Source organism: Antennarius striatus, chromosome 20, assembly GCF_040054535.1.
Source record: "Antennarius striatus isolate MH-2024 chromosome 20, ASM4005453v1, whole genome shotgun sequence".
In the NCBI taxonomy this organism is placed as follows: domain Eukaryota; kingdom Metazoa; phylum Chordata; class Actinopteri; order Lophiiformes; family Antennariidae; genus Antennarius; species Antennarius striatus.
The window spans coordinates 8,601,831-8,628,619 of NC_090795.1; the positions used below are offsets into that span (position 1 = coordinate 8,601,831).

Consider the following 26,789-nt stretch of genomic DNA (forward strand, 5'->3'; position numbering starts at 1 on the left):
TTCTTCATCAAATTGCCTTCCAAAAAATTTACTGGTTACCTTCTTTATTTTGATTAGCTGAGAAAATCTGTCACAGATTTTATTCTCAGTCTATAAAAATTCTGTCAAGGACTGGATTTGCAGTTCCCAGAGGTCTAGAAACCTTTCTTGAAGTCATGCCTAATGTTTTTCCTGTTCCATTTATCACTGTTCTGCTTCAGCTCTGCTTTCTCTCATCTATTTTGGTCCAAAAACAATGATCCCTGTCGTATTCTTAAAGTTTGATTGGTCCTGTGTGTCGCTAATGACATAACAGTATTGTCATATATCTTCACTAATCTTTTTTCACCAGTAGTTGTCAAAACTGCTTATGCTTAGAAGACATATCTGTTGTTAAGCTAGTAAACCTTATTAAACCAAATTACTGTCAAAATTGGTTTGAATATGTATGCATAACCCCTTGATTAGCAGGTTGAATTAAACCCCAGGAAATCGGTTTGACCTACATCCTCTACATATACTTACAGAGCTGTAATAGCAATTAAATTAGGCTGTTTCCAGATTTTGACTCATAAAGCTCTAATAAGGGTAATTTACATTATGTTAGGAGAGTGTGGTTGGGAGGAGTTTGATTAATGAATTTGTATATTGATATTTACACTCGGTAGAAGTAGACTGTATACCCATGAAATACTTTAGCCATTCTAGCACTGCTTTTTTTATCCATTTGTCAATAACCTTTGACGGGATCGTTAAAAATTGACGCAGACATTCTCTCACTCCTCATGATCACAATAATTAACCTTGTTTTTTTATGTTAATTTGTCTGACCAGTTTATGACAAATACTACTAAACCAACTGCACTCCCATCACAATCATACGTACATCTTCTGCCTCATTCCACAACAATGTTTGTGGACTGAGGTTATTTTGTTTTTACTTATGTTAACAGGCCTGTAATTTCAATGCAGACAAAGAATGAGGTGGGTGGAGTGGCCAAAAGCTGTACTCAAACAGGTTTGATACCTGTTTGAGGACAGATATCAAACCTGTACAGTAGAAATGTTTCTTGTGTTTCATCATTAATTGAATATTAATGACAGGCATGAGCACTTTTTCAATCTGTAAGGGGACATCTGTGATTAAACATTATGTTAGTCACATGAAATAAAAGTAGATAAAGTACATCTTCACAGAGTTATTGACTTAGCTCTTTCCCTCCTATTTGTCTGGTCAAGTTTAAGAATTAATGTGTTGCTAGTTTGGATTTGTAGAGAGAAAATGGACAAAAATTTGAATGCCAAATACAAAGTGTAGGTTGCATGCTGCTCTATCTTATCAAATCCAACTACTGTACTTCAGTTCGTCTTCCACACCTTTTCTGTTAAGGGATTTTCCAGTTGGTATCGCTAGGTCTGCAAAAAAAAGAAATTCCAGGGAATAAAATTAAAATTATTTTCTTGGTTTTTGTGAGATTAGAATTAATTTTACGCTAGCTCACAAGTTTCTCTTTCAATTAATGGCAAAGAAGAGACCGATATAGGTTTGGATGCATTGAATTGTAGTTTCTGTGAAAGAAGTTCCTCATTACATTGCTATACCTGCCTTGATTTCATAATCCTGGATAAAACTAAAATGCTCCCACTCTTTTTCTGCTTTCCCCTCAGATCCGGATTTTGCAGACTTGGGAGTACCCCCACCTCTGCCCTGTAGGTATACTTATTCTCTCTCTTTCTGCCTGTCTCACGTTTTTCTACATTCACACACTCTGTTGGTGTTACTTATATCTCAATAAAGTTTGTTTATTGTGTGGTTCCTCAAATCATGCACAAGTAGTCGTCAACCTACAAACGCTGAGAGGCTGTTCCTAACCTTAATTGTTCCTAAATTGTTATATATTAAACTTCAATCTATAATCGCCATTTAAGGTCATTTAAATACCATTACTACTCTAAATTAGAAAGTACTATTCCCAAAGAATTTCAAGAAACAAGAACAGGACATAAAACAATACATAAAAGAAATAAAATCCTGTATTACCATAATGTAACTTTTACATCTCTGCTGAATGAGTTTTATCCCTGGGGTTGTGGACCTTAAGCTTAGCTTTAAGCCACTGAGTTATTCCAGCACACTGACGTGAATGAGACACTGCTGCACTTCCTTGTAATCAAAAGTCCAAAAAGACACTTTATGCTTGATTTCCATTAAGTTTCTCCGTTAAGTTGATCAAAAGTTACAACCAAATTGCAAAATTTTCCGAGTTCAGCGTTCAGCGAACAAAAAACTGTCAATAGTTCTGGGCAGACACCTAACCTGGCCAACATTGGTTCCTACATCATTTTGCTCCTAGAGGGGGACAGTCCCATCCATAATTAAATAACAGGCAGGTTGTGACAGACTTTTCTTACAGGTAGTCTACAGTCTTCATTGCAGGCAATAATTTTCAACCTGACCCGAATTGTCAGCATTCTGGATGTTTATTTCGTGCTCAGTTCGTAGGGATGTAGGTAGAAGAAGGATGAAATGGGGTGTTAATGCTTGGTGCTTGGCAGGGGTTGCAGCAGAAATGGGAGCTACAGTAGTCGTTATTACATCCCGCAAAGCGGTGATGTATTGTAATTGTCAGTATTTGTGTGTTCGTCCGTCCGTCCACCAAATATCTTCACAATCATTGCAGATAGAAAGATGAAAGAAAAAGCACATTACTCGGGCAGCTGATGACCTTGACCTTCAAAAAACTAGGTTAAGGTCAAATTTCAACTTTTGGACATTTTTTTGCACATAACTCAGGAACCGGATAAGATAGAAAGACAAAACAAAATTCAGGGAGGCAAGGGGATGAAAATTAGATCACAATCTTGACCTTGAAAAACTAGGTCAAGATCAAATTTTCACTTTTATACACATCTCAGAAACCTGATAAGGTATAATCACAAAACAAAAAAGAATCATTTTCAGGAAGCCAGAGGCACAAAAAATTGATGATGCCGCGGGATGTGACAGTCTCTGACTGCCTTGTATGTATCTAGAAATGTAAGTTTAATGTTCATAACTTGACGACTATCTGTATTTTTATATATATATCTGTACAATTTTATGCGTTTTGGTGGTCAAAGGTTTGTACTAGATAGAATGTGATAGAATGTCAATCTGTGTGTTTTTTGTAAATACATGTGTGTGTTTGCTTGAACTGCTTGTGTGTGTGTGTGTGTGTGTGTGTGTGTGTGTGTGTGTGTGTGTGCGTGCGTGCGTGCGTGCGTGCGTGCGTGTGTGTGTATGCATATGCATATGTGCATATGTATGTGTTTCAGCATGTCAGTATGACCTGGTTGGTCCAGAAGGTATCGTTGAGTCCCATCAGATCACCAGAGATGGGAAGGCTGGCGCCGCCGAGGCCGTCGACTGCAAATGGTACATCCGTGCTCCGCCACGCTCCAAGGTTAGTGACATCATCTCTGCCCCCAAGTACCTTTGAATCAGATTTAATGCCAGAGTTTTAAATGTCACAGAATATAAAAGGAAAATGAAATTGTGTTCCATTGGGATTAAGATAGCACGACACCGTAATATCAGGCAGCAAACAAATGACAAAAAAAATAGATGCTGCAACTTACAGCAGCTGTATCTTCTTATCCCTTTGGAAATATCAGTTCAAGACTTGATTGAGATATCTGTTTCATATGCATAGATTTGCTGTTTCATTTACACAGTAAAATTGAGTAATGCATCATGATGCATTGATTTTGCCTGTGAGTTTGTCTGCAGCTGTCAGCAGCATCCCAATGTGTGAGTATGGCTTGTTCCTCTGCTGGGGTTTCGGGTCAGGCCTAATTTTTTTTTTTGTTGGTTTTTTTGTTGTTGTTTTTTGATCAGAAAGCTATTGCTGAGTGGACCAGAGGAATGGGATGATAAGCTAGAGAAAGAGAGGGAAGTTTAGACTGAACAGATGGAGAAAGGGAAGGCATATTACCACTGATGAAAAAGTGTTACCATGCAGTTTGACCCTCAGGCCTGCTGCAGCCTGCATTTGTTTTCCACACTTTTGCTTCCTTTGGCTGGAGCAGGAAAAGTCTTTACAAATGCTGCAAAATCTCAGAATTCACGTGGCTTGACTACATGCACACACATACACGTACATTCGTACATACATACATTTCATTTATGTTTTAAATCTATTTGTGAAACAAAACAGTGTTGGCCTTCCACTTGATGCATTTGCAGAGAGGCACTTTTGGAATTTGAATGTTATGGTTAAATGGTTATATCAAGGACAGAAAGCATTTTGGGGTATTTATTTTGAGAAAAATGATTAAGTTATACTTTACTTGTTGATAGGGAGGTAAAATGAACATGTAACTTATTTTACAATGTCTTTCAGAATTTCATTAAATTCTTGAAAGAATATGTTTTAAAAAAAAATTTGCCTCTCTAAAGAAATAAACTAAACTACATACAAGAAAATCCTCTTTAACCAAACTGAAAGTCAGCTGAAATGGTGACATGCAACTGCTTGTATCCATGGGTTTCATTGTACAGAATGTATGTGTTCATTTATTCCCAGGAGTGAGATACAGAAGCTGCAATGTCAGCTTCACAGTGTCACCATTTGTTTCACTAACTCAGCACCTGTTCCTGTAACAAGATGTTATCCTTCTTTTTTTAAGGTACCTATAAAGACTTATCTTTAAAGTCATAAAGTTCACATTGGGGAAGCTCTGATTGATTCATAGTAATTTTGCAGGCAGGTCTTTCATGTTGTGCCGCTGGCTCTTGTACCACACACACACACACATACACATTCACACACATACACACACACACACACACACACACACACACACACACACACACACACACACACACACATACACACACAGGCTCGTGATATGACTGGCGGATGATATTGGTGACTCATGGCACAGTAGTTTATTGGCTGTTATCTGATATATTCTTTGGGTCACGTATTTCTTGTTAATGTCCATATTACAGAAATGTCCTTCAAGTTCGGCCCAAAGGCCAAGGAAACAGAAAGACTACATCATCCACATTGAGTAATTCCTTTTAACTGATAGTACTCATGTTGAGTCATGCAATAAGTGCACCGCCGAAACAGGTACTTTGAGGGAGGCGATCATTACAGTCTGTTCAAGACAGCAGCACTGCGTCTTCTATCGCCTTAAGCTGAGTTGCATAAATCAGCCGACCTCATGACGACATTACAAAGAGGGCCATAAGTCATAGCAGCATGTGCTGCATTCATGCTTGTGTGATTGTGTGTGTATGTGCGGCCTTGCACATGCATGAAATATAGTAGTCACAAAGTGAGCGATCCTGGCAGTATTTTACTTGAATCAGTGTCATATTTTGCCCTGCAGTGGAATCTCACATGGCAAGTTACAGGCCAAAGGCTGACAGTCATTGGCACTGATAAAACATGTTGGCAAAGTTTTACCACAAATCTATCCTCAGATGCTCATAATCCTGCAGCTCTTGTCTCCATCTGCATTATTCGCATTCAGTTACCAATAAAACATATGAACAGTACTTTACTTTGTTAATCTGTTTTTCACGTGTTGTTTTTTCACATTCTACTGTATTTCAGTGGGACCCCAACCCATCACTGTATTTGTGCGTAACCTAATTTGTGCTGTTTGCAGGGCATTCATTACCCTCTGCTGATACAGTACTGCAATATACCTAGCATTACAGAAACGGCAAAAAGATAATGACATCCTATACTGGAGGCTCTAATTAAACTGCACAGGAGCACTTCGAAGAAACAGGAGGAGGGGGCAGAGGGGGAGGAAAAATTGGAAAGGAGGGTAAAAAGGAAAGATATACTTAATAATGCATTTTATCCAAGATCTATATGACATTTAGCTGTGAGATGTATGCGGGTGGAAGGAGGGACTGGCATAAAAGACAAGTAAGGAGGGGACTTCCTGAACTATATCCTGCAAATAAGCTATTATGCCCATGTTATCGCCTGAAGTGACAGCATTGCACCAATTTTAATGTCATATTGCAGTATCAATTTTTACTATCGTGTGCCACTTTAATTTTGGATTCTCCTAATAATTAATTTAAAATATAACTTCCTAAAAACAACAGCTTTATCATTAGATATTATTTCGTTTTCAACGGTATCTGGTGTAGCTGATAGGATACCATGGATGGATGGACGGATGAATTGATGGATGGATGGATGGATGAATGGATGGATGGACAAATAACAAATCACATTAATTGCAGTTTGTGTTTTACAGGTTACATTGGTACTTTCTGTTTGGACAGCTGTCCAAACTCAGCAGGTAGCTGTTGTGGAGGAATATTTTAGTTGGGTGATGTTGTATATTCCTCAGACATTATTTGTGTCCTGTTTTCCACCACACCTGCCTGTACTGCCTGACACCCCCGTATTATCTCATGCAGGTAATGGCAAAAATACGAACAATCATTCTGACTGTAATGAACAGCAGAAACACAGTGAGAACATATTCTTCTCCTGTCAGTGATGGATTTCATGTCATTATTAGGAGCTGCAGAATCAATGAAGAGGAAGTATTTTTTCCTGTTAGAGCCAGTATCATGTAATACAAATTGGGGGTTGTGTCTAACTGATCTGTTGGCTTTGTAATGCCATCTGCACACATTATGCGTCATCACTGATCAGTGAATATGAGAGTGTTTGATGCATCTGTTGGCTTTGAACACGTGTCACAAGAAGCCCTGGTTAAATAAAAAAAAGTACAAATATTTTTGCTTCTGTGTTGTTTCAAGTTTAGCTTGCATATATTAGCACTTACGATGTCAGTCTTCCAAGATACAGTATAACAGTTCATAAAGGCAGCAGAACAGTAGCAGATGCAGTTGTACATCTGTGAGCTCGAATAAATATATTCATTGAGCCACGTACTTTCCAAATCTAACAAAGGTTGCTGGATTGGTATCATTCTACCCAACATACATCGTCCAGGATGTCAGTCTGAAAAGAAGGGTCTAATCCAAAGTGAAACAAATTAGTTTGGAGGATTTGTGGGATCTAAAATCAGTTTTCAAAGTCATTAATCATGAACACATTATCATCAATACAGGGTAAAAAAAACTAACGGACTTCTATCGATACTTAGGACTTTAGGACAGTGTCAGAGCTAAATGTATTTTTTGAGTGCCATGCTTTTAATAGAGCTCTGTATTTTTGCAGTACTAGGGTAGTAATAATGGGATGAATAGAGAATGCAGTGAGTGGTGGAATAAATAGATAAAAAATACACACTTATGAACTGCGTGATGCGTGACTTCTGATCTAGCAATAGTGTTGCTTTGTTGTATGGATTTCTTTTTCATATACTGCACACCATATTTTTTTCATTTTAACAGGCTGCTCTTCTAAACTGAGAATACAGTCCTCATCTAAAACAAATTCAGATCGTCACTGATTTTAGTGATCTCCCATAAGTTGCAAAAAAGTAGACTCAAGGTTTAGTCAGATAACAAGAGATACACTGATCCAAAATGTCATGACAGTCCATCAATCTCTGGATGGAAAACAAATCCATCCATCACCTTCTTGAACAGCACCTGTAACCTCATGATTGCTACCACCATTCTTTACAGATGTCAAAGTTTGGGATTCTCCTCTTTACCAGTTAGAGGTTTGTCGCTTTTGTCAGTCGTTACCAACAGATGAGGTCTATTGAACTTTTATTGGTTACAGACTTCTGCATTAACTGCATACGCTGTGCTCTGAGTAGTAATTTGGCTGCTATAGTGGCTGATTGTAGAATGATTGGGCAAGTGGCTCACTTAATATGCTTACAGGTACATTTTTCCATTATTGGAAACTCTTAAAGCAATTGAAGACATCATTGACGGAGAGCATTTAACCGTAATGTTAGCCTTGATAACAGCCTTAACAATAAGACATTAAAGCAGATATCTTTGGCAACATTTTGCATGGACTTTAGCCATTTTTAAATATAATTTATAGAGACTATTTAGTATTTTACTTCTGTTGGACTGTCCTTCATCATTTTTATATCAATTCCCATAGTAACAGGTGTGGTTCCTCTTGAATCATTCTGTCATTCGACCTGTCAACATGCTAGATTTTTATTTCACTGATCTCAATCTTTTCATCACATTTAAAACCTTGTATTGGAAATTCATGTTACATTAAAGTGACCATAATGACACTCAGCAGTTGCATCTCCTCAGAAACTGGCTTCCATAGTTAAGCTATCAATATCAGCAGATCTGAAAAGGCTTATTCTCCCAATGTACAGTAGTGTGTGTTCAGCTATGTTCCTCTTTTCATTGTGAAGCAAGCAGTGACATTGATCAGTATTTCATTCCAGTATCTTACAGCAATGAAACCGATGGAAATCACAGTCTCTTGTGACAAAGGCAGTGCTGCTAAGGAGTGAGTGAATATCACAACTTTTTATTCAACAGACCATTATTGACACCAGTGTGAGAACACAGGGAATTGGCTTGCTTGTTTCCCGGCTTCATTCCAGTTGTCATGTTCATGTCAAAGTTCATGAGCAGGTCGCTCAGTAACCATACTAATGGATAGTGCTGTGGACAGCCGACCAGAACTGCAGTTCTGGTCGGCTGGGCGATCTGCACCTTATAAATAAATGGCAGTGATGCACAGGCAATCTTGATGTGTTGGTTTCACTTAGAATAGATCTTATGAAAGTGGATATTTTTCTCAGTGAGGGTCTATTAATATAAGATAATAAAATACCTCTATGTTGTATTTACAGTTGTGTTCACAGGTCTCCATACATTACATTTTTAGGCCATTTTTACGAGAATATGAATAATAACACAAAACCTTTTCTTTTTACTCATGGTTAGTGGTTGATGAAGCCAATTGTCAAGCAACCGTCTTTGTTCTTTAAATCATAATGACAACAGAAACTACCCAAATGACCCTGATCAAAGTGTACATACCCCATAAATTACCCCCATAAACTGCCCACATAAACATCAGTGACAGCTTGAAGTCATTTGTGGTAGCTGTGGATGAGGCTCTTTATTTTCTCAAATGGTAACACTGCAAAAAGCCTCTAGTTCCTGCAAATTCTTGGGCAGTGTTACATGAACTGTATGTTTGACGTCTCCCCAGAGTAGCTCAGTGATATTGAGGTCAGGAGACTGAGATGATCACTCCAGAACCTTTGTTTATTCTGCTGTAGCCAATGACAAGTCGATTCGGCCTTGTGTTTTGGATCATTGTCATGTTGAAATTTCCAAGTGCATCTTATGCACAGCTTCCAGGCTAATGAGTGCATTTTTTTCTCCAGTATTTTCTGATAACATACAGCTTTCATCTTGCTGTCAATTTTAACCAAGTTTCCAGGGGCTTTGTAGCTCACTCTTCCCCAGGACATCCGTGGCCCACCTCCATTTTTGACGTTATGAATGGTGTACCTTTCATCAAAGGCCTTGTAACATTTTTAGTTTTGGTCAAAAAGTTAAATTGTGGTCTCATCACTCCAAATGACTTCTGTTCCAGGCATTTTGAGGCTTCTCTCTGTGTTGTTTGGCATATTGTAAGTGGGATGCTTTGTGACATTTGCATAGTAATGGCTTTCTCCTGGTGACTCAGGCTTCAAGGGCCTCTTTATTGTGCATCTTGAAACAGCCACACCACTTTTGTTCAGACAGTCCTGTGTTTCAGCTGAAGTTATTTATGGGATTTTCTTTGCATTCTCAAACAAATTTCCTGGCAGTTGTGGCTGAAATTTTTGTTGGTCTACATGACTGCAATTTGTTTTCAACAGAGTCCCTTTTAACACTGCTGATTGCCATTCTCAATTCCTGCGTATCCTTTATATCCCTTTCTTGTCTATTACCGTTAAATTACATTTTGTCACAGATCTTTTGACACTTTTTTTGCTTTCCCCATGACAGAAACATCTCAGATTCTGTCAGGATCTGTCAAATTATGAGCACAACAGTATCTGTCATGGACTGAAAGTCTTTTGTTATACACTGCATATGTTGGGATTGCAATAAGAAAGTAAATGAGTGCTCTCGTGACAAAAGACTCTTAACATTTAACAAAGAATGTACTGTAGATCTAAAACACCATATCTCATTGTGTATGTAATGTCTGTTAGAGTAAACTGATGTACAGTATGTGTAATTATGGAATACAAAATACAAACAGAAACAGCCTCAGTTTTCCAGACCGGAAAAAAAAGAGAATAAAGGTCTGACTTACTGTTTGTCTACCTGGGTAGCCCCTGTTTAAAGGCGTTGCATCTGATCAGTGGCCTAAAAGTGAAACACAGCCAGCATGGCAAAATAAACTAAGTCTGGCCTTGAGGCTCTGACATATTTTATTCATTTTTTCTTCTGTTCTGCCTTTTTTAACTCAAAATTCCCCATTTTATCTCTGCTTTTTCTGTCCTTCCCCTCTGCTCCCTTCTAGATCTACCTGCGTTTTCTTGACTACGAGATGGCCAATTCCAATGAATGCAAACGCAACTTTGTGGCAGTGTATGATGGTGGCAGGTGTGACATCACTCTTTTTCATTTTGACATGTTATGCAGAGGCTCACAGTGGCCAAAGATGCTCTTTCATTTTAGGAATTTTTTTTGTGTGTTTGTAAATAAATCATTTCCTTATCTTGAGATGACAACTTACAATTGTGCTTTTTTTTTCTATAAAGACTTAAACATTAAATGTGTCGGATTAATGACACATATGCATGACTTTGTTGACTTTTTAAACATTTTCAAGTGTGTAAGAGCTAGCGAGAAAATGGTCAACAAACAGTTTGTCTAAAAAAAACTTCCTTTGCGGAGTCAAATGTGTGATTTGTCTTACACTACCATAAAAACTTGGCAGGACAACATCACTGACTCTGTAAACAAGGATCATTACTTTCTATAGAGTGGCTATTTGCATATGAATTAGTATTATATCTAATCTAGGTCAGTACCTTTCTTTAAATTCTAGACACTGATCCTGTTTGTCTATGTCAGGTCAAGAAATGAACGCTTGTTGTAAGACGCATTCACTTGCAGGGGTCAATGTCTGATGCATTAATACATTAATTGATGCATTAATATCCCTCAATTATGTTCATGATCATTTTCTTAGTATCTGTTTATACAGTATCTGCTCGATTAAAGGTCAATACATCAAACACACAATGTTGGGTGAAGATAGGTTTAAATAAAAGGTGTCAGGTGTTACATCAACCGATTCTTTTATCCTGTCTAGTGTGGCATTGGGTAACAGCTCATCTGGACAGCTTCACCACATCAACAAAAAAAATCTTTGTTTTTGTTTTGAAGGGGGGGTTTTTTGGTTTGGTTTTTTGGCATCCACAATGAATACCACAAGTTCCAATTGTTGACCAATGACAACAAAAGTGTTCTTCACATCTGTAAGAAGAAGAGGAACAAAATAGGAGGGAAGGTAGCACAGTGACCTGTGGCAATAGAAAAAATATCATGCTTGTTGTGAATGATGGCAGGCTATGACCGGTCAAAGACCAGCGTATGGGACAGGCTGACACAGAGTCCATCAAAACACAATAAATACCTTCTAGACTGAACCCTACATTTAATGAAAAATAAATTTTTCTGAAATTTTCACTCTGTTCTGTCAATCTGTTGCTGCAGTTAGTATCTCAGGTAGAGAGGGTGGAGGAGAGGGTGACTCTTGTCATCAGCATGCGCTTGAGAAGAAAAGGCAAGGAATAGTCGAGCGCACAACTCCCTGTAAAACTGCAGAATCAAACAAAGAGGTGGAGGTTTATTTTTTGCCAAAGGGAAGAGTCAATGTAACTGCTGGCAGTAACTTCATATTGACTGACAGATGTGATGAGAGAGGGAGTTAGTGTGTATTCTAAATTGTACCTCCGATTGCAGGCCTGTATCTTTTTATCTAAATTTTCAAATTATGATCATAAAAACATTGTGGATTATTAAAGTTCTGAAAAAGTAACCGCACTCCTCAACAATAATCCATAGATTCTTATTTCATCCTGTTTCATCACAGTTCGGTGGAAGACTTGAAGAGCAAGTTCTGTTCCACTGTGGCCAACGACATCATGCTGGTTTCCACGCTGGGCGTCATCCGCATGTGGGCAGATGAAGCGAGCCGTAAAAGCCGATTCCGCATCCTTTACACAACCTACCAAGAGCGTAAGGCACAACACTCTCAGACACAAAACCTGTTTTTCATAAAAATATGTAAGTTGCAAAATGACCCACCTGCTGAGGTAAACTGATGAATTTTTTTATTAAGATCACGCTCAGACAGTGATAATCATGTCATTATAAACACACATGTGCGCTTCAGTGAGCCCTAATAAAGAAAGACAAAAACACACTGACCAGATTTATGCTCGGTTACATTTTGTGCTGTACATTATGTGCTGTCAGTGGTTTCATTTTTATGGCCATTTAAATAGCCGAATGCAGGAAACTAAGAAATATGACTTCCATTATGGGGTACATTACCATTTAGTTAATATGAATATGATAGTAATGGTATATTTTAGCAACCCTGCCAGACCTGCTCTTGATAGACAAAGGGATATCAGGTTGAGTTGTTGAAATATATCCATTTTAGGCAAACACACACACACACACACACACACACACACACACACACACATTCATATACCCTGCAAAGTGCAAATACAAAAACAAATAAAACAAACCATGATTACAGCTTGATTCAAATAGAAATATTGTCTTATGGTTCTAAGGAGACTACAAGAAATTCAAACTTTTAGAATGTTATTAATATCACAGTTATGGGGCAGAGATGAATCTTGGATATATAAAAGTGAGCTGCATTCAATTTTCTTTTGTGAGGCATGTTTCATGCACACATAGGCCCTCAGACCTTGAACGACAATCACATATCATCACTTTCTAAATGTCTACAAAAGGCCATTGTTAGTTTGAAGGTTTATATTTGAAGTGACAAGAGGAGGCCAGTGACCAACTTGCAGTGCTGGTCATGGACTTGTTTGTGGTGTGAAGTCAGCATCCCTTTTGTGAGGCGATGTGCTGTTGCCGAGGCAACACTTCTGCGTAAGACACTCAGCAGACCACAGCCAGACCAGCAATATCCAGCATAGCTCAGTTTCACTGCACAAACCTTGTGAATGGTGTGTAGTGGTGGGCCAAAGAACTGGGAAGGAGAGTATATGAATTTGATTTCATTGCAAATTGATGTAAGAATAAGTGAAAATTTTACATTTGTCTTATACAGAATGAAACTACAGCAAAAAATTGTGGTAATAAGTGAAATTAAAAGATTGTTTTTGACACTGTTTGGGGATTATTTTAACTCAATTGAATTATATATAAAAGATTAAACTGAATTTAAAATATCGGATTTGTATAATGTTTAAGCACACACCTATTTTACACTCAAAGCAATAAGCAAAGAAACAGCCTCTGTAAAGTAGTATTTTGGATGCAGCAGTGCTGCATTATCAATGTATAAAAGTGCAAAAGAAGCCAAGGGAACTGTACGCAGAATATAAAAGTAGACATGTTTGACATGACTAAACAAATAATTGGCTTGCACTGCCAGCTTCCTTGTGTGCATTGCTTCACTTTTTATTTGTGGTCCTTGCATGGGTGGTTTTGTTTTTTTCACGGGTGAGTAACCATTGTCCGATGAGATTGCGGATGTCAGTTCAGTGTCCTTGATGCAAGTTTGATGTTTTAGGATGTATTGTGTCAAGCTACAATCCTTTTCTTGTTTGAAAGGTGTGTGCTTACATGGGGACCCAAGTGCTGTTACCTCAAAATAAGATGGTCCTGGGTTTGAATCCTCCAGGAACTTTTGTGTGTAGAGTTTGCATGTTTGCTTGGGTTCCCTCCAGGTTCTTAAGCACTGACTACCAAAAACACAAAATACATACAGTATGTCAAGTGGTGACTCTAAATTTTCCGTGGGCATGCATCTGAATGTGATTGGTTATCCCTCTTTGATGTGGTCCAGCCATACATTGGCAACTTCTCCATGGTGTGCCCCACCTCCCGCCCAATGTCAGCTGGGAAAGGCTACAGGCCCCTTTGGCCCTAAACAAGATACGTGTTCAGAAAATCAAGGAGTGAATATTTCCTTATATTTACTCAAAGTAAATGATAGAGAAAATGTGTGAGGATAAAAACTAATTGAGACATTTAAAGAGATAGAGGGCTGAGCAGTGTAGCATAGTTAGGTGTGAGGTTCAATACACGAAGAAGCGATTAATTTTCCATCCTTGGGTGAAAAGACTGAATAACTGAACAACTACAGAGTGTGTACTCATATACAGGTGAAACAGCTGACTTTGCAGTTGTTATAGTCCGATTTTTTTGATAAGTGCTCCCTGGCAACAGCAGATGCTAATCCTTTATACAGTATGTGTGCACACAGGTGCTGGTTCCCAAAGGGACCAGTGGCCTTCGTAGAACCATTTACAGATGATCCCAGAGAGACAATCTGATCCGGAGAGCAAACGCTCACCTTTATCATCTTTGCTTTGTTCATACCCACTAACATAGATTATATTGTATCTCTAGATTCTCTAACAAACACAAAAAAAACACACATACACAGTTGTGATTTGTAGAGTTATAGTGTACATTTTTCACTTTTTGAAAGTTAAATGAAGTGAAATAGGTGATGAATGTGGTCATGTGAGATTTAAGCAGTCAGCACTGTTAGGCCTGATCAAAAATGATCTGTCTCTGGGAATGCAGATAGAAATATGTTCTGGTTTTTGTCTGCTACTTCCTGTTCTTTTTGCAAAGCTTCTGTACTTTGCATGAAAGAATTTAAGATCAACAGGGTGTGGTGATGTAACATTGAGATCGTTGCCAGGTTTTAATTCAACTTATATCCTGATGGACAGATGGATGGATGGATGGATGGATGGATGGATGGATGGCCAGATGAACTGGATAATTTCAAAAATAGATTGATGTATTGTCTCACAATGTAAAAGAAACCTTCCTAGGTCCAGACCAAACATCTCATCTATTAACAATCATCTAACTACACCTCTGTAGAACAAATCGTCACTACAAACAGATCAATGAATTTAAAATTCATTTCAAGCCATGAGACACTGAACTTCCACCCTTCACATCATCTCTTTGCTCTTGGAGGCCCACACTGCAGTGACACCCAGACTATCTTCATCAGCCACTCATTTGGGAATTAATTTACACTTCTGGCAATGACTGGGGATGTTTCGTGTGGGCAAAATGGTACTTTTGTGACACAATGTCTGAAATTATTTTTTTTAGGAAATGAGTGCGGATCTTCAGTACATGTCATTTTACCCTTTTTTTATGAGAGAACTGAATGGAGAATGTTTGGGCTCCCTCTGCTGGTTATCAACTCAAACTGTTTTTGCAATTGGAATTCAGTGAATAGAAGAAAAACAATGAAAACAGAAACAGTGGAAGGGACAGAAAATACAAATACACAGAGAGCCCACTTGACTCAAGAAATGCTCTGGACACCCAGACACAGAATGGGATGGTATGCAGCGAGAGATGTAGATGACTCACTAAAGTATCTATCTATCTATCTATCTATCTTATTTGGTGGATTATTATTCATATCTGATGAGTGCTGGGACTAAAACCATCATCCATCATACTGGTAACACCGTCCAGTTGTCTCCAGCTCTGCCATGAGAGAAGAGAGTGATGGAGAGGGTTAAATACAGTCATCCATGAGTCATTATTTGTGGTTAACTTTTAGAACATACAGACAATGAAAGTGGTCCCAGCACAATTCCAATGTTCATATACTTTAAAGTCCTTGGTGATTAAATTCAAGAATTACTCAAGTACTGTGTTTGGTATTTGTGCATAGATATTATATGTTATGCTATGTTATTTTATATTTCTACTCTTCTCCATTTAAGATGTAAGATTTCAATCCACTTCATTTAGCTGACAGCTGTAGATTATTTGTAGGTTGAACTTTTCAAAACAAACATTGGAATGATTTTGTAATATAAGATATTTATAGATTTAATAAGCCAACAACAATCAAACTATTTAAAAAATATGATTGCACCTTAATGCTTCAGCAATAATAACAGTACAAAACTGATGTATTAATATTTTAAATGGAATTTATTATATAATATTTAGGTACTTTTACATTACTACGTTACGTTCATTTGCAGTTGAGGTTTTTTGTGTTACTATTTGTCTGATTATTTGCTTCTTTGTGTGTTTTGTAAATAATCTTAGTCCACAAAGAAAAACACATTATAAAGTACTATGAAAAGGTGTGAGCGGCAAGGTGGTGTAGTGTGTAGCATTGTTTTTAAGAGTGTAAGGCTAACACTTAGAAAAGTTGGGGTCATCCAGGAATTAATTTTATTTCAAGTTTCATGGGGCTAGGGTGTGAGAGTGATTAGCATGTTTGTAGATTTGTGTGTCGTCAGCATAGAAATGGAAGTATTGAAATATATTTTGGTACAATAGACTTCCTATAAATTATGTTCAGATTTTTTATTGCTCAGTTTATTTTTCTGAACCAGTAAACTGTATCACATCACTCAGATGCAAAAATCCTCTGAAATGAATATTGCCATATGTCGCCTACAGTGGTTTACTGTAATTACAAGCAAGGATAATTAAGAGATGACTGCTGCATCAGTTCTATAATAAAATCTCTACCAGGTGGCAGTGAAATTATACAAGACACAGTCATGCAGCAGCAGGAAACAATATACCAGCAAATTAACAGCAATTACATTGCTAATCACTGATAGCAAGGGCACCTTGGATTGTTGTCTCATATATACTAGGGTAAACATGTTTTACTTGTTTTTTTAACATGTTTTTGTGATTGGTTCTCATTTAGTCACCATAGAAGAGTGAAATCATGATGTCAGGTGGGCTTCATAATGATAATCATGTGTCCGAGGCTCTTGATTATGGTCTGGTTTAGATCAGGTTTGACAAGTACACTGGATAAATAAATCACTTTTTGCAAAAATATCATGTGTTTGTCTGCGTTCAGATGATTGTGTAAACATACACCTAATGCACACACAGAGTGCACACACTCGCTGGGAAATCCATCCATATCTAAATAACACTACAAATGTTTGAAGAGGAGGATCAGGATGAAAATTCATGAGGAGCAGATGCACCCAATTGGAACAGGTCTGATTTGAGTAATGCCTGTCCAAATTCACTTCCTGAAAAATCTGGTGCCTTTCTCACCTGCACTTTAATATGGATTTGTGCCGCAGCATTTCTAATCGTCCCACACATTGACTTTTGTTGAAGATGGGGAAAAAGATTAACTTTTTTACCCAGTTTTTTTTTACTATATTTGATTCGATTGCAAACTTGTTTGTTTTGGTTGACAGAGGATGTTGCTATAGTAGATCTGTGACATTTTATTACATCTCAAAGTAATAACTATTAAATAATTTGCTCTATCCCTTTCCAGCTCCATGCGATGCAGATGCCTTCTTCTGTCACAGCAACATGTGCATAAACAACACTCTGGTGTGCAATGGCATGCAAAACTGTGTATACCCCTGGGATGAGAACCAATGTAAAGGTGAGATATCACAGTCCAGTTCAGTCATTTGAGCTCCATGGTCTTGATTGCCTTGGGGGTACTGGGGAAATAGTGGGTGGGAAATGAATGTTTGCACTTACTAAAATACACTACTGCTACCCATAGTACTACTTTGAATAATGACATCGTCCATGAAAACATTATTTCTGCCCAAATTAGAAATACGTTTTGCCAGGGCAAGGTTTCATCGAATTATATTTGGCAGTTTTAATTTTTTTTAAATGTTACATTTTGAATTTTAAATACTCTATAACAGTGGTTCTTAACCTTGTTGGAAGTACCGAACCCTGCCGGTTTCATATGCTCACTTACCGAAAAAAAAATTTTTTTCAAATTTAAGACATAAGTATATGTTTTACTGGTGTATTTAATGAATTGTGCATTAATGTCACCTTTTTCAAACAAAACCAAGACAGTGCATGAACTCGTCAGAAATGACCTTCCTGCAAATCAGTGTGACTTCTGCTGTTGTTACTGAGAGACCAGTTCAGACATGCGTGGCTTCACCTTGGCAAGTGCTACTCTGATGTCATTTTCACAGCAAAGTCTGTTTCTCTAGTTTTCCATGTAGCTTAAGGAAGCGTTCCTGTATTTTCGCCAGTGCGAGACTAGAGTTGCTCAACTTGACATTGCAAATCATGCAGAACACTGACTCCCATGACGTTACGTTATACAGTACATGTAAATTGACGTTGCACGTATTCGTCCGACCACTTTCTTTTTTTGTTCAACATAGTTACTATGAATTAAAATATTAAGAAAGCAATCAGATGACCTACCATCATGACAGGCATGTCATCACGAATTGACACGATGTTTCAAACGTACACAGTGACTCGTGTATGTTCGGCATTGGATATATTTGACCTCATTTTGTCTGATCCAGCTCCTGGTACACAAGGTACATCAAGAACTGGAAATGTGTGGAAATGTCTTTCTTCTCCATGTTAAATTCTATATGTAGTGTATTGATAAGCCCGTACTTTGTCCTGTTTCTAAGCTTCAAGGCGACTCATCCTGTTTATTCCCTCACATAAAGATAATGTTGATTACTTCATTTTCTCTGTAGCTCAGCAAACCTGTCATCTCAGCATCTCTACATTGATCCTTAGTGTCTCATTAGAGGCAGCTCCTCAATTTATCCACCTTAATTTCTGAGATTCTCTCATTTATATAGTTTATAGTGCCACTCAGGGGATAAGTCAATGTTTCTCCACATTTCATTGCCAATTAATTAGCCTTCTCTTGTTTGACCTTTTATGACCATTGCTGTATTACAAATGCATAAGAGGAGGTCTGTAATCTATCTCCACTGCAGCTCACTGAAATTAAAACTCCCATGTCGGTAAATACAGTGTTCACACTGTTGGTCTTGGCTTGGAGTTCAGATTTTTTCTGCTTTGTTTTACCTTCAAACACAGATGTAAACTCATAAACATAAATTTTTATTTTTTTTTTTAATTTTATATACTGGTTTGATCCCCGAAGGGAAATTAAGAAAGCACACTCTAGCTACTGATTACAAACGCATGCATACATATTTGTGAGTACAGGCCCCTGTATCACACACACACACAAAGGGGCCTGTAGGCATGCAGGGGAGGTAGAGTGGCAGGCAGCTCCTTCTTGGTGCGCCTCAAATGAGCAATTTGTAAGGGGGACGGCACCTTGCTCAAGGGTGCCTCGGCAGTGCTCCGGAGATGAGCTGACACCTCCCACTGTTAGCTCACCTCTGGGTATTTTTTTGGGGGGGCGGGAGCGGGAATCGAACCGCCGATCTTAAATCATAGGACGACCCGCTCTACCGCCCGCTTTACCACTGAGCCACTGCCGCCCCCAGTGGCTGTAAGCTCTTTATAATTATCTCCAAATCCTTTTGTTTTGTTTGAAGAAACCCTTTAAGTTATTGACAATTTAGATGAATTAAGTAAATTGTACTTGGCTTATTCCTCACTCAGAGTAGACGTAGACAAGATAGTTTTCCACTAAACATTCTAAATATGAAATTGTGCAGACTCAGCAAGGGCACCCCATGTTTATCAGCCTGTTGCTTCTTCTGTTGCATCCTCTCAGCTCACATAAAGCACAAGGGCTGCCACGGTGCCTGCGTTTGTCCTCATTAGTGGCAAAATGTCAAGTTTTATTCCTTCCTCCGCTATTCATCTGAATATAACCATTTACTGCCATTGAAGGGCAGTGCACTGCGCTACATGTTTATTCGACATTTAAATGTCAACTATACCCCAACAGGTTGCCATGCTACACACTTGCTTAGTCCGTGTTACAAATTATGGTTAATAAACTGTAGATAGGAATCAATATAATATAATTTGTTCATGTCCTCTGACTTTGCCAGCTGTCGGTGGATAATGCTGGCTAACAAACTGCTAAAGCTTAGGTTAACTTGATAATTCATTAAATTGGAAGCAGCTGTCTTCTTAATGTTTGAAGCTACTCGTTTAAACAAGAGCACTATAAATTCATTAAATGTGAATTTGGATGTCAAAATCTTTTCAATGACTGTTCACCATCATTTGCATTTAGTTAATGTTTTTAATTAAATACTATAATGACTTTACAATACAGAATCGAGATGGTATACGACAACACCTTCATGTGTGGGACGCTAACTATCCATGACTTCAAATATCCCCCAAACCCTAGTTTTAACCAACAATGACCTTAAATCTAAACCAAGCTATTAAAATGAGCATGGGGAGGTTTTGGGTGAAATGAAACAACCCTATCCCTGTCAAAGATTTATGAAATAATGAATCTGTTTTTTAAAGGTGGGTTTGTCCATACTTTTGGTTTTGGAAAAGTAAAAATTCACCATCCAATCTATTTAAAAATGAAGTGTATTTTATTATAATTTATTGCTTTTGCAACTAATTCCTTGTTTCTAACTAAGCTTTGTAAGCCATCAATGTTTGTGTGTTGGGATTCAGCAGTCAGTCAAGTGAGCGAAAGGTCTGTTATTGTATTTCTCATTATAGAAATTATCATAAACAAAGTAAGTGCTATTCTCTTAAGGTTTCTGCTCTTGTCTTGTCATCTCTCTACATTTGTACAGAGAAGAGGAAAGCCAACATCCTGGATAACCTGAATAACACCAATGGGACCATAATAGGTGTCACCTGTTGCATCGTCTTCATCCTCCTCATTGTCTCTGTCATCGTCCAGATCAAGCAGCCACGTAAAAAGTACATCCTACGGCGTGAGGACTTTGACCCCACCATGTTCCAAGAGGTCTTCGAACCGCCCCACTATGAGCTGTGTACTTTACGCAGTGCCACCACAGCCACAGCAGCCTCAGCAGATTTAGTCGACCTGGCGGAGGACTTTGAGAACTACCACGCTCTCCGCCGTGCCTCCTCGCGCTGTGTACATGATCATCACTGTGGCTCCTCCTCTAACCCAGGCTCCGCCCATATATCCCAGCTGTCACTCAGTGGACGAGGGAGTCGTGGGAATTTGAGCGCTCGAGATGCGGCTGCCGCTGCTCTGCTGACAGACCTTCCACAGGCACCCATGGCAGTGAGGCCCTTATTGCCAACCACTGGAAACCGCAGAAGCATCTTGGTCATGAAGCACAGCTACTCACAAGAGGCAGCAGACAATGGATGCGGCCTGGATGAAGACTTGGAAGAAGTTCCCACAACCAGCCACCGACTTTCACGACATGAAAAGGCAGTACAGCGGTCAGTATCCATAGATTTCTGATGAGGGAAAAAACAACTTTAGATGGGAATATGTGAAATGAATGTGATACTTACAGGGTTTTTTTTGTTTTGTTTTCCCTCTTCCTCCCATTAATATTTTAAAGATTTCAATAAGTTTCATTTTTTTAATCGATACTTTTTCTTTCTCCCCTTTCTACCATTTAACTTTATTCACAAAGGGCTAAAGTATGATTATGACAAATCTGCCCGCTTTTGCATGCTCAACCTTCGACATGTCAAGCTAGTTGTGCTCAACTGCTGAGTTATAGCTTGGATTTATTAAACTCAACTCTACTTTGAGGTTTTTGTCAGATCTCTTTAAACAATTGCTGACTCTTTTTAGAATTTATAGAGTATTCATTCAGCAATCAGTCCAATCCTGACTGTTAACACAAGGGCTTAAATCTGTGCCTCATAGACAATCCTAACTCTGCTGAAATTAAATGATAATGAAAAATATTTATTTACTATATTACTACCTGTCAAAATAAATGCTCAAAGTTTTGGGTTGAAAAAAAACTTACATCAAGAAGAGTTTTAGCGTGAACTTGCACCTTGACTGTTTGAACTATATGTGTTCACAAAACTATGTGAAGGTATAAGAGAGAACATATCTAGAAAAAGTAATATGAATGTGCATCTTTCTCCTGCATGCACTTTCTGTGTGTGCTCTTTAAAACGTATTCTTGACTGTTCTTTAACTTTCTTCAAGTTTGCATGCAAGGCTCCCAGACACTGGGAAAGGAATAATGAAGTTCATTGCTGTTATGTAGCTTATTTTGCATTCTGACCTCTCTATGCAAAAGGAATTTGATATTAAATGAAAGAGCCATGACATTTCAGGTTCTGCCTCATTGGCTCTTTGAGCAAACATGAAACAGAATACAACACAACTAGGGTCTAAAAGACAATCTCAAGGTAAGCACTCTTATCCAACAATCAAAACCTTTATATGTTTGTGTAGTTACCATTTGCCTAGTTGGTATATATTTTTATCTAAGTTGTTTTATCTTTTCGTGATTTGTGTGCAGATTTTAATTTTATTTTTCTTACTTTTTTTTTTAGTGTTCATTGTCACCAAGTTTGTTTCCTTGCTTGCAGCCATCTTGTCCTCATAGTGAGTTTGTTCAGTTTTTGTGATGCTCAAGTTTCCTGTATGTCCTCTTTAGGTCATACACTTTGTCACTTTGTTGATAATCATTAGAATGGATGTTTTCCACTAATTTTTGGTTAACGTTTATCAGATAAAATTTCAGACCTTTGCACTTTTCTCCCAGTAGGCATAGCCTTCTAATGAATTGTTGTGTATTGTGTAAATGCACTTGTTAAATCCAAGTAAAAGCACAAAGATTAATATAAAATCAAATGAATAAGATTCTTTGCACACTCTTAAACAACAAATTAAGAATGATGACATTGACCTCTTTATTATTTATCAGTCTGTACTGATCACTGTAGTTTGCATGATTTGTGTTGCTTGTTTTATCTGACTTTGTGATTATTTGATTGTGAAACCTAACATTTATGCTTGTGTGTAGCATTTCATGTGTATGCTCCACAGTTGCACATTTATGAAGTGTCAATAAGCACAATAGAAAACCTTAATAACAAATGTAAACAACTGATAGAAGACACTTCTTAGTTAAGAAGTTAATATTAACTCACAACTTTTTGATTACATGTAATGGAGCAGTCACATCAAGTGCAACTAAGGGCTTTGTCTTTTACTCTGAAAAATTTCCTGTTCTGGTGTGTGTGTGTGTGTGTGTGTGTGTGTGTGTGTGTGTGTGTGTGTGTGTGTGTGTGTGTGTGTGTGTGTGTGTGTGTGTGTGTGTGTGTGTGTGTGTGTGTGTGTGTGTGTGTGTGTGTGTGTGTGTGTGTGTGTGTGTGTGTGTGTGTGTGTGTGTGTGTGCTGCATTATGTTGCATTGTCTCCATCATGTAGAATTCTTGAGTATAGCGCATCCTGGATCAGTCTAAATGGGCCCCACTGACATGAAAAAATGGATCGGAGCTTTACACAGCATGTTGCTGATGGTGATGATGAACGGACATTCAATATGTGGATATTCAATATGTGTACCTTGAATTCAGGTGTAAAGATGAAAACAAAGGACCAGATGAAATTATTCAAGCCGTAAAGCAGAAAAGTTTGGAAAATGATTCAGCTCTGTGTGTGCACTGAAGTAAATTCAGATTTTTTTTTCTCAGTGGACAAAAATGGACCCTAACACTGAAAATGAATACTGACATTTCCTAATTAAACTTTAAATTTGAGATGTTAGTCAGAGATCGTCATGAATTTCTTACCGATCACAAATGAATCATCAGACATTTTGAAGTAATTTTAAGTACGTGTTTTAGTAGCATACACAAAGTTTTCAATGTACATTATATATTTTTTTGTAAATTGTAAAGTCTGAAAAGATTTAATTTTTAAAATGTATTACTAACCTCATTGAATTGAATACTGTTAGGATAATCTGAAGCTGTTTCATTTGGATAGTAGTTCATGGCCAAGTTATAAGGTTTGTGCATGCTTCTTTTATGGCTATTAGATCATTAACGTACTGATATAATATGAAATGATCCACATTAATACAGAAGTTATGCAGACAAAAGAAGTGATGAAAACAAACATATTTGGAATTACTTAATTGTGTTGCATGTTGTTGCTTAACTAAATTGTTAGAAGGGGAAATGCACAGACGGACGTCACCATTTTTATTTGAACACAAACACAATTTTAAAATGTTAAGTAACTTTTTTAAATTTTGACAAGACGCAAACATGTTTACCTGAGTTACTTTGTCTTCTAAAACTCTCCTACAATTTGAGCTTTGTATGTTTGTATAAAAATAATATTTTTTTCTAGGGAAATGGGCGTGAAAATGAGTTTTTACAGTTCTTTCAGGGCTGATTTTAACGATGCTTTTTAAAATAAATAATAAATAATTCACTTTTTTTTCTTTGCTTTATTTGTTTTTGGCTAGGAACTCTCGTTCCCCTCAAACTGTCAGGCATCCCTGTCCCACCATGTGTTTTTAGATGTGGCTTTAGTTGTTGTTGCTGCTTCAGAATATACAGCATATCAGACCAGGCCCAACACCTACCTGGCTTATGAGAGCTTACAAGTCATAATGTGCGCAATACAACTCTATGCAGCACTGCAGAGGGATTGTGTATATACTACATGTCCCAGAATGCAATACCTTTTCTGTCCGCTTTAGACATTTAGTTTAGAGAGTACCATTGTAACATAAAGTTGATTCCAGCTGTGGCTTCAGATAGTACCTGCAGCAGAGCTAAATGTCCAAGGAAAGGAGAGTTGGTGAAGAGGGAAGGAAATTTAGTGAGACAGGTAACTACTCTGTGATGAGACAGTAGCAATGGCAAAGTAATTCAGTTCACAGAGGCACTGCGTCAGCAAACATTTAGTCATGAATGCTAACCCTGCGAACTCGAAAAGCATCAAAAAGTGGAAGAATTAGAAGCCAGCATTCTTTCTCAACAGCATATGTTCCGAGTTACAACAAAAATGTATGTCTTTAATTGTCATTTTTTCATAGGGCACTATTTTAAAGCAGTGTATGCTGAAGGTTTGTGAATTATTCTACAGGCGATTATAAACTTGCTCACATTTTTGAAAAACCCTTGTTATTGTTTCTAAATTATTTGATAAACCCATTTGAATGGAAGTAGAAAACACTAATTAATATTGTGTCACATTTACAAATGTCTATGATTCTGATTTGGCCCTGGACAAAAATGAATTTGAATTTGAATTTGCGGTTTTAGATGAACTCCGAAGTTCCAAACACAAACTGAAAAGATTTACTTCACCAATCAAGAAAATACAATAATCCCCAATTGTTCAAATAAACACATTTTAATCCTGGGTATATAACAGACAACTTAATTAATTTTTCATGTTGTTCCTGTTTATTGATCCCGTATATACTGCAATATGAAAAGATCATTCTCATACTCCACATGCATACACACAGACATTACAGTCTGATTTTGTTGGAAAACTAAAAATGAAACCAACATGACATGGAAAATGACACAAGCCTTTCCGATGAAAGCACAGTAACAAACAATTCATACATAATGACTATGACATCTTTTTTCCATCCACGCTGTTGCTATCTGAGAACCTATATTTCCCCTATACTGTGACAATTTTTACACCTGCCATCTCTATGTACATTATTTTCTGTATTCAATGATATGTATGCATCATTTATATTGATGCTCTCCACGCTATTTTTCCTCCATGTATATGTGACCCATATTTCTGGACATGTGGAATAAAATATTTAATTTGTATACATTCATTGTGCAGATGTTTGTATGTTGTCCACAATTGTCACAACATTTCAGTTACGGTTCATGCATGAACTCTTAACTCTGTGTGAAGAATACACACATACACAAAAAAAACACAGATTCTCAAAGTCACAGAGTCGTTTGTTGGTATATAAACTTAATTAATGAAGTTTCTCAGTGAGATGGATTACGAATAGGCCAGGCAGTAGATGAGAAAGATGGAGACTTAAAGTAATAGTGTTTTCATTTCTCTGCAGATACATCAGAGAGATGCATCACTCCTCTGCATCTTGCCAAGTTTGACAGCATTCGGAGCTAAGGTTTCCGTCCCTTGCAACTTTGAGTAAACTGTTGTCTGAGCAACTTTACTAACATAGAATGTTGTGAAGAGAAAATTTTAAAAAAGGTTTGTGGTGTTTAACTTTTTTGTTTTGGACCACATTTTCAATACCTGCGCTCCACAGCTGACTGGGATTGATGAGTAATTGAGCACTGAAAATTTCAAATGGAAATGAAACTTTTTTTTTTTTTAAATGAGTACCTTTAATGTAAAGTGTTTCATGGAAGAAAAAAGAAACAAAATCAGGTTTTTTTAAAAACAATTATATAATAATTAGACTTTCATGTAACCATCAAAATATAAAATTGCATATTTCAGCTGCTGATATCACGTTAAATTCTTATTTTGATGCCATTTGTTTACAATAAAAAGTCAGGTTGTTTTTATATCCAAACTAATATAGAAGGCCTTGTGAGAATGAAAAATCTGTATGTTTGAAATGAAGTGATTTCAACTCCCACAAATAGGTGCATTGACATGATTTTAATGACCAGTCCTGAATTAACCTTCACCTTAATTTGTTTCCACTTCTACTGATGTCTGAAAATTTGTTCTAGTTTGCCTTTCTCTCAAACTTCATTGCAATGTAGTGTTTTGTGTTTGTTTGGGGTTTTTTTAACCCATATGCATATTTATTTAATGAGCATTTAGATGATGCTGGACAGATGTTTTCAATAAACTAATGTTTACTGATTGCATTGTTGCCATTTATTTTGTTATTTTAAAAAAATATTTTCTGAGACAAAAAAGCAGGTGGATTTTTACTTCTTATGATCAACACATTGTAAGGAACAAACAAAAATATTAG

At 37.4% G+C, this 26,789-nt stretch overlaps 1 protein-coding gene across 1 annotated transcript in view; it reads left to right on the forward strand.

The window, feature by feature from the left end:
- Positions 1–26,076, forward strand: part of neto1l (neuropilin (NRP) and tolloid (TLL)-like 1, like) — a 62,361-nt gene extending 36,285 nt beyond the window's left edge. The window contains exons 5-11 of the mRNA XM_068304277.1: positions 1,648–1,689; positions 3,295–3,422; positions 10,431–10,513; positions 12,012–12,157; positions 17,454–17,567; positions 20,662–21,289; positions 25,899–26,076. Coding sequence (XP_068160378.1) covers positions 1,648–1,689; positions 3,295–3,422; positions 10,431–10,513; positions 12,012–12,157; positions 17,454–17,567; positions 20,662–21,289; positions 25,899–25,944 — 1,187 coding nt within the window. The 3' untranslated portion in view covers positions 25,945–26,076. The remainder of the gene's footprint in view (positions 1–1,647; positions 1,690–3,294; positions 3,423–10,430; positions 10,514–12,011; positions 12,158–17,453; positions 17,568–20,661; positions 21,290–25,898) is intronic.
- The last annotated feature ends 713 nt before the right edge of the window (positions 26,077–26,789 follow it).